The 12,481-nt window shown below is 37.8% G+C and overlaps 2 protein-coding genes across 6 annotated transcripts in view; both read left to right on the forward strand.

Annotated features, from left to right (window-relative positions):
- GRM7 (glutamate metabotropic receptor 7) overlaps window positions 1-12,481 on the forward strand; it is an 874,189-nt gene that overhangs the window by 460,940 nt on the left and 400,768 nt on the right. The window lies entirely within an intron of this gene.
- LOC116873581 (protein S100-A10-like) lies at window positions 7,845-8,304 on the forward strand. The gene has a single exon (XM_032867458.1). The coding sequence runs from the start codon at window positions 7,870-7,872 to the stop codon at window positions 8,161-8,163; it is 294 nt and encodes a 97-aa protein (XP_032723349.1). The 5' UTR covers window positions 7,845-7,869; the 3' UTR covers window positions 8,164-8,304.

A 12,481-nucleotide genomic window follows, 5' to 3' on the forward strand; every position in this document is an offset into this window, starting at 1 on the left:
ACAATAGCTATTTATTTCCTTAACAGAAAGAAAGGGAAACAGTTTCTGTTTTCAGCGTGCAGGAGAACATTGACTTGGAGCATTGCCTAGACGAAGACCATTAAATCAAGACTGAGACCAAAGCTCCCCTTCTTTATGGGTAGTGGGTCATTGCAAGAACCCACAGACTCCACTAAAGGCTTTGAATAGCTGCACCTAGTAGAATTAAAAAGTGTCATGAGTTTGGACTGAGCATGAACAGAAGCACTTGAAACTATTAAACGCAGGGCCGACTATGAAAGCAAAGCAGTAGTAAGAATTTAAAGGGTCATTAAGTTAGCCAAATGGATGGCAGGAAGAAAAATCAGCTACAAAAATTGAGAGGTTGAAGGGTTTCTTTAATGTTCTTAACAAAAATTAGATGTTTGTTAATCTCTCCTCATTTGGAGAAGAAGAAAAAAGACCCTACTAAATCAGATAAGGGCTTTTTCAGGCACTGTATGTATGACATCAGGTGTGTGCTATTAGGTTGATTGAAATTTTCAAGTTAAAATGACCTTCTAACTTTAAATAGAATTTTTTTTTCCCCAGTCAGTTGTTAAAGGGGTTGTTTTGCAGTTTCCTAAGCACTAAGTCTACTGTGCTATTTGTAATCTGACTTGGAAAATTACTTCCCTAACCTCTAACACTCAAACCTCCTTAATATTGTAAAATTGCTGACTACCTTTCTTAGAATTCACAATTCAGACAAAAATACCACTTTGTCTTGTTGAATTTTAGGAAGTCTTGGAAAGACACATGGGAGGGGGGCAAACTGTGATGTATTTTGAAGTCCCTTCATTAAACATATCTTCGACAAACTTTAGTTGAATACAGCCCAGAAATTCTGATATGCTCCAGGGATAAGAGATACGATACTGATGCCTTCCCTAAAAAAAACTCGTGGTGTATTGGAGACAGTAAAGACAATCAGGCGAAAGAGCTGATTATCATCATGGCAGAGGATGAATTGTGCTCATGAGATAAGCCAGGTGGAAGGGGGTGTATGTGAACATCACTAGAAGAGGGCATTAAGTGACAAAAGTAGGTGTCAAGAGAGGTAATCTTTAAAGAACAAATAGTAGTTGACCTACTAAATAAGAGGTAGAGGGTTTCCATTTAGTGACAGCAGAATTTACAAAGGGCCAGAAGTAACAAATAGTATTTCAACATGTTAGAACAAACTGAAGACCATGGAGGGGTTTGGATCGGTGGTGGAGAGACTGGCAGGGACTAAACCATAAACAACACCCTGGGCATGCTTTATTGAAGACTTGCAACAAAATGGACCAATCTGAACCTTTGAGATGTTGATCCCAGGATCTGATGTCAACACCAAGCTCAGACTGGTCTTTCTTAGATTTCTTATGGACACCAAAATTTATCCTCAGAGAACCAGAATGACCATGGTTGAACGAAAAGGTCCACATATGACTGGCTATTTGAAGGTATTTAGTTCCAGCCTGCCTGAAGCTACTAGTGAACTTGATCCAAAAACCAAAAGCTTTTCTAACTTATGACTAACAAAAAACTGACAAAACTTACCTATACCACACCATTCTTGTTTCCTCATTGTTCTTTTAGATGCATTTCCTGTTCTAAATCTGATTTTCCTTTTGTATTCTATTGCTTTGTTTTTTAAACTTTATTTTAAAATATTTTTACTGGAGTATAATCTCCATTGGCTTGAATATGTAAATCTTAAATGCACCATTCAGTGACTTTTTTCCATGTATACACCAAAGTGATTACCACACAAATCAAGACATAGAATTTTCTCATCACCCCAAATGAATTCTCCTGGTTTCATTTCCTATCACTTATTCTCCCGTCTTCAAAAGGGTTAATGTTATCTTCTCTTTCACTTAGTATAGATTTTTTTTTAATCTCACAGTAGATCTGTTTTTTTTTTTTTAAGATTTTATTTATTTTTTTGACAGACAGAGATCAGAAGTAGGCAGAGAGGTAGGCAGAGACAGAGAGAGGAGGAAGCAGGCTCCCCGCTGAGCAGAGAGCCCGATGCAGGGCTCGATCCCAGGACCCTGGGATCATGACCTGAGCAGAAGGCAGAGGCTTTAACCCACTGAGCCACCCAGGCGCCCCCACAGTAGATCTGTTTTGCCTCTGAATTCTGTAGAAACATATGTGAAAGAATGGAATCATACTATGTATATGTTTGTGGGTGTCTAATTTCTTCACTAAATATACTATTTTAGGGATAGAACCCTATTGCAGCATATAACATTGTTTATTCTTTTTATTGTTATATAATATTCCATTGTCCAAACACTGCAATATGTTTATCCACTGATACATCATAAACATTTGTGTTATGGTGCTCTGCCAGTGTAATTTCTGATACTTCCAGTTTCAAGCTGAAACACTGTATTAAGGCAAAAATATACCTGTTAAACTTTTTGAAGAAAAATTTACTGGACAAATTGATATTCTTATACATTTTCAGCTAATGTGCCCATTTTAGCAAAGTATCCTAGTGCTTTTTTCCATCATCTGTTTCATTGTCATTGAGCCCCTTTGCTGAGTTCTTGATGCAGTCATAAAGTCACAGAGAAAAACAATATATATTGATGGAAAGAAAAGTCAGAGAATGCAGAAAGATATGGCTTATAATGTGAGAACTATTAATATTATATATGATCTAAACCTGAGTTGTCATACAAATACTATAGAGTTCATGAGGTTCTGAGAGTAATGTTGATACTAACAGGTTTTACATTTAAATGAGATTTCTATTTGCAGTTCTACTTTTAGACCCAAGTTCCTCATGCCCTGTGTACATACATAGCAATATATGTAAGTAGAGAGTCTAGTTCTTTGCTGAATTTGATGAATATAGAAACCAACCTCTGACTAGTCTAAAGAGTATAGTAATAATCACATAATTTTCATCCTTAGGAAACAGAGAGCATTTTTTTATGATCTCTCTGCTACATTTTATCATCTGTTTTTATATAACAACTCATGGTAGAACAAAATTCTTTTTCCCTATTCATATTTTACATTGTTTAACAAACTTGGGTTTTGTGTCAGGGTATTTTGTGTGTGTGTGTGTGTGTGTATACATACATATATATATATATATATATATATTTTTTTTTTTTTTAAATCAAATACTAGTTTGCCAAAAACCAATCATTCTGACACTGACATTTGGAGGACTAATTTATTCTAACCTCAGGGAATTTACTTTTTAGGAATAAATTGAGCATTAAAAATTTCTGTCTAATGTTTTTAAAAAGGTTTTATGGAATTTCTTATTCCTAAGCCAAGTGAAGCACAGCATGTTGGCACATACCCAGTACTTTTGGGTACCATGGGATTCCAAAAAAATGTTCTTGACTTGAATTGATTATTTCAACTCTGAACATCATTCATGCAGATGTCAGTGACTTATGCTATGCTTAGGTTATATCTGGCCTCCATATATCATGTCAATATGAGTGGCTTCTGGTAAGTTAGTGTTTCAGTCTAAGAAAGAACCGAAGAATATCAAAAGCATAATCAAGAGTGAAATAAAAACAGGATTCCCTTGAAATTAGCTATGTAAATAGTGAAAAAAAAAAAAAAGCCATCTGGATGTTTGTTTTCTTTTGTTTCCTTTTCCTGCATGGATAGGGTAGTATATAGTTATATGGAGTTATTTATCATAATGATGATGATAATGATGATGATGATGCTGTGTTGATGTTTACAGGAATGACATTAGTTATGAACTCCTATTAAACACTTATAATATGCAGGTATTATGAAATACAATCTTGAAAGTAAAAACTTTTTTATCTACATCTTAGAGGTGAAGAAATGGATGCTTGGATTAGATAACTTGCCCAGACTTACACAAAATAATATATGCTGAAACTGAGATTTTACCATAACAGCTATTTGAGTCCTAGCACTTTTTCTTAGCTACCATTTTATATTCTGTTTAGTGAAGAGTAGATTGACCAGTTGCTGTATAAAATTCATTATTATTATTTTTTAAAATGGAGCTTGGGGAAATATTGAAAGTGTCATTTGGATGTTAGAAAAGTGCTTCTTTTGATGGCATCAGTGTCTTAAATTCCTTAGAAGCAGAGCCTGGATCAGGGATTCTGATGCATTATGTTTTACTGAGGGAATGTTCGTGGGAGAAGGGGAATGAAGAAAGCAAGGTGGGTAAGGGGAAGGCACTAAGTGAGGACATGACTGCCACTGGAGCATAGTTTTGGCATGATTCCAAGGAGATCTCTAAAGTATGAATTTATCCAGAGAATTGATCCCACTATAAGGCAAGAAGAAGGGATATTTATATATCCCAGTTAGTTATTCATTAGCTGAAGGCTTCCCTTAGGAGGAGGTATAAATAACTTCATAGGATCAGTCCTTGGTTAGCCAAAGAAGAAGGAAATAAGCTGTGAATTATTAGCAGCTTATCATGTGTGTTAGTCCATCTGGGCTGCTGCAACAACATGTGTTATATTGGGAGTTATAAATGACAGAAATTTATTTTTTATAGTCTAGAGGCTGGGAAATCCAAGATCAAGTCACTGGCAGATTCAGTGTCTGGTGAGAACCCACTTTCTGGTTCATAGTTGGCCCTTTTCTCATGATGGCCTCATGAAGGAAGGGAAGAAGTAGCTCTCTGAGTTCTCCGTTATAAAAGCACTAATCCTATGCATAAGGGTTTTGCTCTCATGACCTAATCATGTCCCAAAGGTCCCATCTCCAAATATAATCACACTGGGCAATTGGATTTAATATATGAAATTGGGAAGGTGGGCCACAAATACCCAGCCTGTAACATCATGCGTTGTGAATCATTTTTAGGAGTAAGAGGAGTCAAGACTGAAATTTTTTTCCTTACTTAGAAGGATTAGTCTTGACATGTCCCAAACTATTAAGCCCCCTGAAAACTTTACTGATGTTGCAGGATCCTAAATCTTCATAATACACATCTCTACCATCTGGTACACATCCATCTTACTAAGATATCTTCGGAACTTGCTACTTATTGCCCAATGTGTCTGATGAACACAATATTATTAGTATTGTGGGCACATTTTCTCTTCTGCAAAATGTCTACAATCTTGAAATAAACTGTGGTAAAGTAGAAAACTTAAAATCCTGTAACAGCATTAATATATATACTCTTGTTTCTCCCATTTGAAAGCAAATTGCTTTTGATATTCTTGCCTTTTAGACATGGAGGGGGACTTCTGTAAGAAAGATTGGAGATCCAACTTTTGTTAGATCAATAGCCATGACCACAAGTTACTTTCTGCTATGGCATTTTGGCATCTCTCCTTCTAAGAGCCATTCCAACACTGTTTAAGGATGGAGCCCATAGGATCCTTGTCAAGATGTCAAATAGGAAAGTATCCCATATGAAAAAATTCTCTATTATCTGCCTTCATATTCTGACCCCTTCTCCTTTGACCTAACACTCTGAAGTCCTATTTCCACATATACTCTTCTAGTTCCTAATAGTATCTATTAGCTGGTCCTGCAACATTTTCCAACATATAATTCCTCTCCTCACTTAGCAATTCAGCACTACTCTGGTCAGGTTATGCTGAGATTATTTCTGGTTATTTTTCTAATGACCAAGAAGCTAGGGGAGGTGGAACATGAGGATACCAAGCACTGTCTTATAAGCCACCTGTATCCATTTATGCTTTTTCAGAATCTTCAAGCAAGAATCCATCAATATCCTCTAAGAAGGGGTGGGCCAGAGAGAGATCTGGGTATTGAAGTTGCTTAAATATACCTGTCTTGATATTACCATGTCAGATTCCTTGGTGGAACTTCTTTTGATAGGCCTTCTTTGACCTAGAGGGAATTTTCTGGAGCAATGTTTCTCAAACTCTAAGTGTTAATCAGAATCACCTGGAGGACTTGTTAAAACACAGATGGCTGGGTCTCAACCCAAGTTTCTGATCTGCCAAGTCTGAGGTGGGATCCAAGTTTTTGCATTTCAAGTTCCCAAGTGATGCTGATACCCTGGTCCAGGGACCACATTTTGAGAAGCACTGCTCTGGAGAAAGGGTCAGCAATAAGCCATTATCAGCCAACACGCAATTTATGGATAGATGTACCAGCCTGGAAAGGGAATCTGGGGGGCTCCAAATCATCCAGTACACTGGTGTTACATGAATCTAAATAGTGTTGAATTCACCATTCTAATTACACATGACTTACTTTAGAACAGAATTTCTACAAGAATCTCTACATATTGAGTCATTAAAACAGTGTGGTGCAAAAACAATGAATATTGTTATGCTGAAAAGAAATAAAAAAATAATACAGATAAACCATTGGCCAAGCTAATCCAAAAGAAAAGAGAGAGGACCCAAGTTAATAAAATTATGAATGAAAAGGGAGAGATCACAACTAACACCAAGCAAATAGAAACAATCATCAGAAATTATTATCAACAGTTATATGCCAATAAGTTAAGCAACCTAGATGAAATGGATGCATTCCTGGAAACCTATAAACTTCCAAGACTGAATCAGGAAGAAATTGGCAACCTGAATAAACCAATCTCTAGTAGAGAGATTGAAGCAGTGATCAATAATCTCCCAAAAAACGAGAGCCCAGGACCTGACGGATTCCCTGGGGAATTCTACCAAACATTCAAAGAAGAAATAATACCCATTCTGCTGAAGTTGTTTCAAAAAAATAGAAACAAAAGGAAAACTTCCAGACTCTTTTTATGAATCCAGCATTACCTTGATCCCCAAACCAGGCAAAGACCCCACCAAAAAGGAAAATTTCAGACCAATAGCCCTGATGAATATGGATTCCAAGATTCTCAACAAGATCCTAGCTAATAGGATCCAACAGTACATTAAAAAGATTATCAACCATGACTAGGTGGGATTTATCCATGAGATGCGAGGGTGGTACAACATTCACAAATCAATCAGTGTGATAGAACAAATCAATAAGAGAAGATAAAAGAACCACATGATCCTCTCAGTTGATGCAGAAAAAGCATTTGACAAAATACAGCATCTGTTCCTGATTAAAACTCTTCAAAGTATAGGGATAGAAGGAACATTCCTCAATTTCATAAAATCCATCTATGAAAAACCCACAGAGAATATCGCCCTCAATGGGGAAAAGCTGACGGCCTTCCCTTTGAGATCAGGAACACGACAAGGATGCCCACTCTTGCCACTGTTATTCAATGTAGTACCAGAAGTCCTAGCAACAGCAATCAGACAACAAAAAGAAATAAAAGGCATTCAAATTGGCAAAGAAGAAGTCAAACTCACTCTCTTCACAGATGACATGATACTTTACACGGAAAACCCAAAAGACTCTACCCTCAAACTACTAGAACTCATACAGCAATTCAGTAATGGGGCAGGATACAAAATCAATGTACAGAAATCAGTTGCTTTCTTATACACTAACAATGAAAATATAGAAAGGGAAATTAGAGAATTGATTCCATTTACTATAGCACCAAGAACCGTAAAATATCTGGGAATAAACCTAACTAAAGTGGTAAAGAATCTGTACTCAAGGAACTACAGAACACTCATGAAAGAAATTGAAGAAGGCACAAAAAGATGGAAGACCATTCCGTGCTCACGCATTGGAAGAATAAACATTGTTAAAATGTCTATACTGCCTAGAGCAATCTATACTTTCAATGCCGTCCCAATCAAAATTCTGCCGGGCATTTTTCAAAGAGCTGGAACAAACAATCCTAAAATTTGTATGGAATCAGAAGAGACCCCAAATTCTTAAGGAAATGTTAAAAAAGAAAAACAGGTGCATCCCAGCCAACCAATCATCCCCACTGTGCTTTGGGCCAAGGTTTCAACAGACCTCACCAAAATGCCGTCTCAAATGGAACATGCCATGGAAACCATGATGTTCACATTTCACAAGTTTGCTGGGGATAAAGGCTACTTAACAAAGGAGGACCTGCAAGTATTCATGGAAAAGGAGTTTGCAGGATTTTTGAAAAATCAGAAAGACCCTCTGACCATGGACAAAATAATGAAGGACCTTGACCAGTGCCGAGATGGCAAATTGGGCTTCCAGAGATTCTTCTCGCTAATCACGGGGCTTACCATTGCATGCAATGACTATTTTGTAGCACACATGAAGCAGAAGGGAAAGAAGTAGGCGATATTGAGCACCATTCCTGCCCAATGAGAGTTCTTCTGAAGGGTCTCTTAAGGAATCTGTCCCACAGCTTCCCCCTGTATAAAGTATTCCACTGGCAGTTGGGGACCCTCAGAAAATGTACAAAGAAAATCCAAACCCCATTTGAGAAGCAGAGAAAGAAAAGTCAAATAAGCTTTTGACTTTTATATTGTTTGCATCTTCTTGCCCTCAATAAACAAATTCCTTTTTTTAGTTCCTCAAAAAACAAAACAAAACAAAACAACAACTACAAAAAACAAAAGCTAGGAGTATCACGTTGCCTGATTTCTAGTTTTACTACAAAACTGTGATCACCAAGACAGCATTGTTCTGGCACAAAAACGAACATATAGACCAGTGGTGCAGAGTAGAGAGATCAGATATGGACCCTCAACTGTATGGTCAAATAATCTTCAACAAAGCAGGGAAAAATATCTAGTGGAAAAAAGACAGTTTCTTCAATAAATGGTGCTGGGAAAATTGGACAGCTATGTGTAGAAGAATGAAACTTGACCATTCTCTTACACCATACACAAAGATACGCTCAAAATGGATGAAAGACCTCAACGTGAGACAAGAATCTATCAAAATCCTAGAGGAGAACATAGGCAGTAACGTTGTCGACACAAGCCATAGCAACTAACAAAAGCAAAAATGAACTTCTGAGACTTCATCAAGATCAAAAGCTTCTGCACAGCAAAGGAAACAGTCAACAGAACAAAGAAGCAACCCATGGAATGGGAGAAGATATTTGCAAATGACACTACAGACAAAGGGCTGATATCCAGGATCTATGAAGAACTCCTCAAACTCAACACACACAAAACAGATAATCACATCAAAAAATGAAACAAGATGGGATTGGGAGGGAGACAAACCATAAGTGACTCTTAATCTCACAAAACAAACTGAGGGTTGATGGGGGGGTGGGGTTATGGACATTGGGGAGGGTATGTGCTATGGTGAGTGCTGTGAAGTGTGTAAACCTGGCGATTCACAGACCTGTACCCTGGGGATAAAAATATATGTTTATAAAAAATAAAATTAAATTAAAAAAAAATGGGCAGAAGACATAAACAGACACTTCTCCAAAGAAGACATATAAATGGCTAACAGAAACATGAAAAAATGTTCATCATCATTAGCCATCAGGGAGATTCAAATCAAACCACATTGAGATACCACCTTACACCAGTTAGAATGGCCAAAATTAACAAGACAGGAAACAATGTGTGTTGGAGAGGATGTGGAGAAAGGGGAACCCTCTTACACTGTTGGTGGGAATGCAAGTTGGTGCAGCCACTTTGGAAAACAGTGTGGAGATTCCTTAAGAAATTAAAAATAGAGCTACCCTATGACCCTGCAATTGCACTACTGGGTATTTACCCCAATGATACAGGTATAGTGAAAAGAAGGACCATCTGTACCCCAATGTTCATAGCAGCAATGGCCACAGTCACCAAACTGTGGAAAGAACCAAGATGCCATTCAACGGATGAATGGATAAAGAAGATATGGTCCATATATACAATGGGGTATTATGCCTCCATCAGAAAGGATGAATACCCAACTTTTGTATCAACATGGAGGGGACTAGAAGAGATTATGCTGAGTGAAATAAGTCCAGCAGAGAGAGTCAATTATCATATGGTTTCACTTACTTGTGGAGCATAAGGAATAACACAGAAGACATTGGGAGATAGAGAGGAGAAGTGAGTTGGGGGAAACCAGAGAGGGAGACAAATCATAAGAGACTGTGGACTCTCAGAAACAAACTGAGGGTTTTGGAGGGGAAAGGAGCGGGGAGTTGGGTGAGCCTAGTGGTGGGTATTATGGAGGGCATATTGCGTGGAGCTCTGGGTGTGGTGCATAAACAATGAATTTTGAAACACTGAAAAAAAATAAAATTAAATTAGATTTAAAAATAATAATAATGTACATACTTTTATTCCTCCAAATGATGCAGCAGTGAAAACTTTGGTGGATTTTGGACTTCTCGCCCTTAATTAATTCATAATCTCTCTCTCTCTTTCTCAGAAATGAAGGACTATTTGCCTACACCCATTTGTGGGTAAGAAATAGCACAAAAACCATGCCTGAGTCTGTGTTTCATCTTAATGAACCATTGCTTGAAGGAACATCATAGTAAAATGAAACCCAACTTGTCTAAAGAAAGTAAATGAGGCCTTCTATTCTCCCAGAAGCTTGAGTACCACCTGATTCTTAGCAAAGAGAAAAGAGCTTTGAAATTAGATTTAAGTGAGAATCATAGTAATCAAGGGTACCAACATCTGTTGAACAACAGTAGGAAAAAATTACTTTTTTTTGAGGGGAAAACAACCACCTAATCATGTGGTTTCATATAAGGAGGCCTACTTAAAAGTTCACATAATTATTGGATAGCTGTTTCCTTTCTGTCAGTGTTGAGCTAAGTAAGTCTTGAGAACTCATTAGGTACAACTGCAGGTGAGTTACTACGATCCTGATCCTCTTTGTAACTGCAGATGATGATACCTTTTAGTGACTCTAGCACTTCTGCTGTAAAGAGCTCAACATTAAAGAAGATTTCCAGGCAATATTTTTGTCAGTTAATTGTCATACCATTAGATAATAAAGTTGAATTAAGCACTCTGTGTGTCAGGGAGAAAGGAAGACACATTGAGGAGAAGTAGAGGACATTTAGAAGGAGGGATTGGGACTGATGTCAGGAAGGTGGAATAACTAGGGAATTGAGAGAGTGAGGTGAGGGCCCGGAGGTGTGGGGCCATTGAGGAAGGTACTGAGGGGAAGCTGGAGAATTAGACAGAAGCCAAGAGGAGAGTGGGAAGGAGAGGGAGAGGGATGCATGGAGAAAGAAACAGAAAGACAGAAAAAGACATGGAGACAGATGGAAAAAGGTAGTGTGGAGTGTGGGGTGGGGAAAGAGGGAGAAGATGTGTGTGCTTTGAAAGATGGAGGAAATTTTCTAGATGGAATATACATTATGAACCCAGTTATAGAGCAACATAATCCTCAAACACAAACCATTGTTGTGGAGAAAAAATACCATTTATTTTTTTCTTTACATATTGAATCCAGTCTTTCCTGGTTAACATGAAACTAGCTTTGCAAGCCTGAGACCTTATGAATCTCTCCTTTGGTTGCCTTACCTTTTGAGAGGCTCACAGAGCTCGGCCCTGCTGTTTCATGGTGGCCTCCAAGAATGGCATTGTTGTTCTCTAGCTAAGAGGGGGCCAGTCCTCATTTTTGCAGAGAGATGGGTTCCTCCAGGCAGCTTTGTAGAAACAATACTGTGATCAGCTCTATTTGGGAGAGAAAGGGGACTGGAAAGTATTAGGTTAGTAGTTTTTGTTTTGTTTTCTTTTGGTTTTTTGTTTTTTACCCGTCTGTAGTAGCAACCTGTTTGTTGTAGCTTTTCAGTTTAAAATGCACACCACTCATACATGTAAAGTGCACAAGAAAGTGCCTGGCACGTTGTAAATACTCGAATGCTATTTTTATTGGTCCAGGTACCTCCACCATAACTGTTGTAACTACCTCAGTTTGTCTCTGCAATGACTCCCCCACACGCTTGTGCATCCGTCCATTCTTTTCATCATCCTTCATCTCTGTGCAGGTTTGTACAGCGCTCTCAATAGCCTTCCATTGTCATTCTCTTCTTTGTCTCTCTGGCAGGTGTTCGAGCACATATGCTTCTGTGCATACATAACAAATAGTATTTGAGATACACTTTACACATTTACTATTGTGAAATATTTACCAGTTCTTTTGCTTTCTGAAAAGGGGACATATTTTCTCCCCTTCCTTTATTTAATTTTTATGACATTTGATTTGAGACATGAAAGTCACTGAGAAGAGAGTTGTCAAAATTTGTTTTTTTTCTTACCTGATGCCAGAAGAGCCTTGCATGAATTGACCTGCTTCCCCTTTGCCACAAATATGGCTCCCTTGAGTTATTGAGCTTTGGAGAAGCATTAGCCTTCCCTGGAGGTTGTAAACTTTTCTCTGGTTCCCAAATAGTATGTCTTCATATTTACTCTTTTATTTTTTTGCATTGACCTATAATGTTCCCTTAACCTTTAGGGTTTCTCCCAGTTCTTTTGCCCACCCCTCCTTGTTATACTTGCTCAACGAGACTTAGGTTTTTTCCTCACTACAATTATTACAGTTACGTTTAAATAACTGTTTGCATAACCATGGGTAGAATATCTGTCTGTGTTCCTGGAATTTAAGCTTCCTGAGAACACATATTGTGTCTCTCTAGTTCATCCCGAGCATGGTGCCAGGAATATAATAC

The sequence above is a fragment of the Lontra canadensis genome, unplaced genomic scaffold, assembly GCF_010015895.1.
Source record: "Lontra canadensis isolate GAN:19392208 unplaced genomic scaffold, GSC_riverotter_1.0 scaffold34, whole genome shotgun sequence".
NCBI lineage: Eukaryota > Metazoa > Chordata > Mammalia > Carnivora > Mustelidae > Lontra > Lontra canadensis.

Bases quoted from the DNA above. Each gene is read 5' to 3' on its own strand.
- LOC116873581 (XM_032867458.1), top strand. From the start codon at position 7,870: ATGCCGTCTCAAATGGAACATGCCATGGAAACCATGATGTTCACATTT.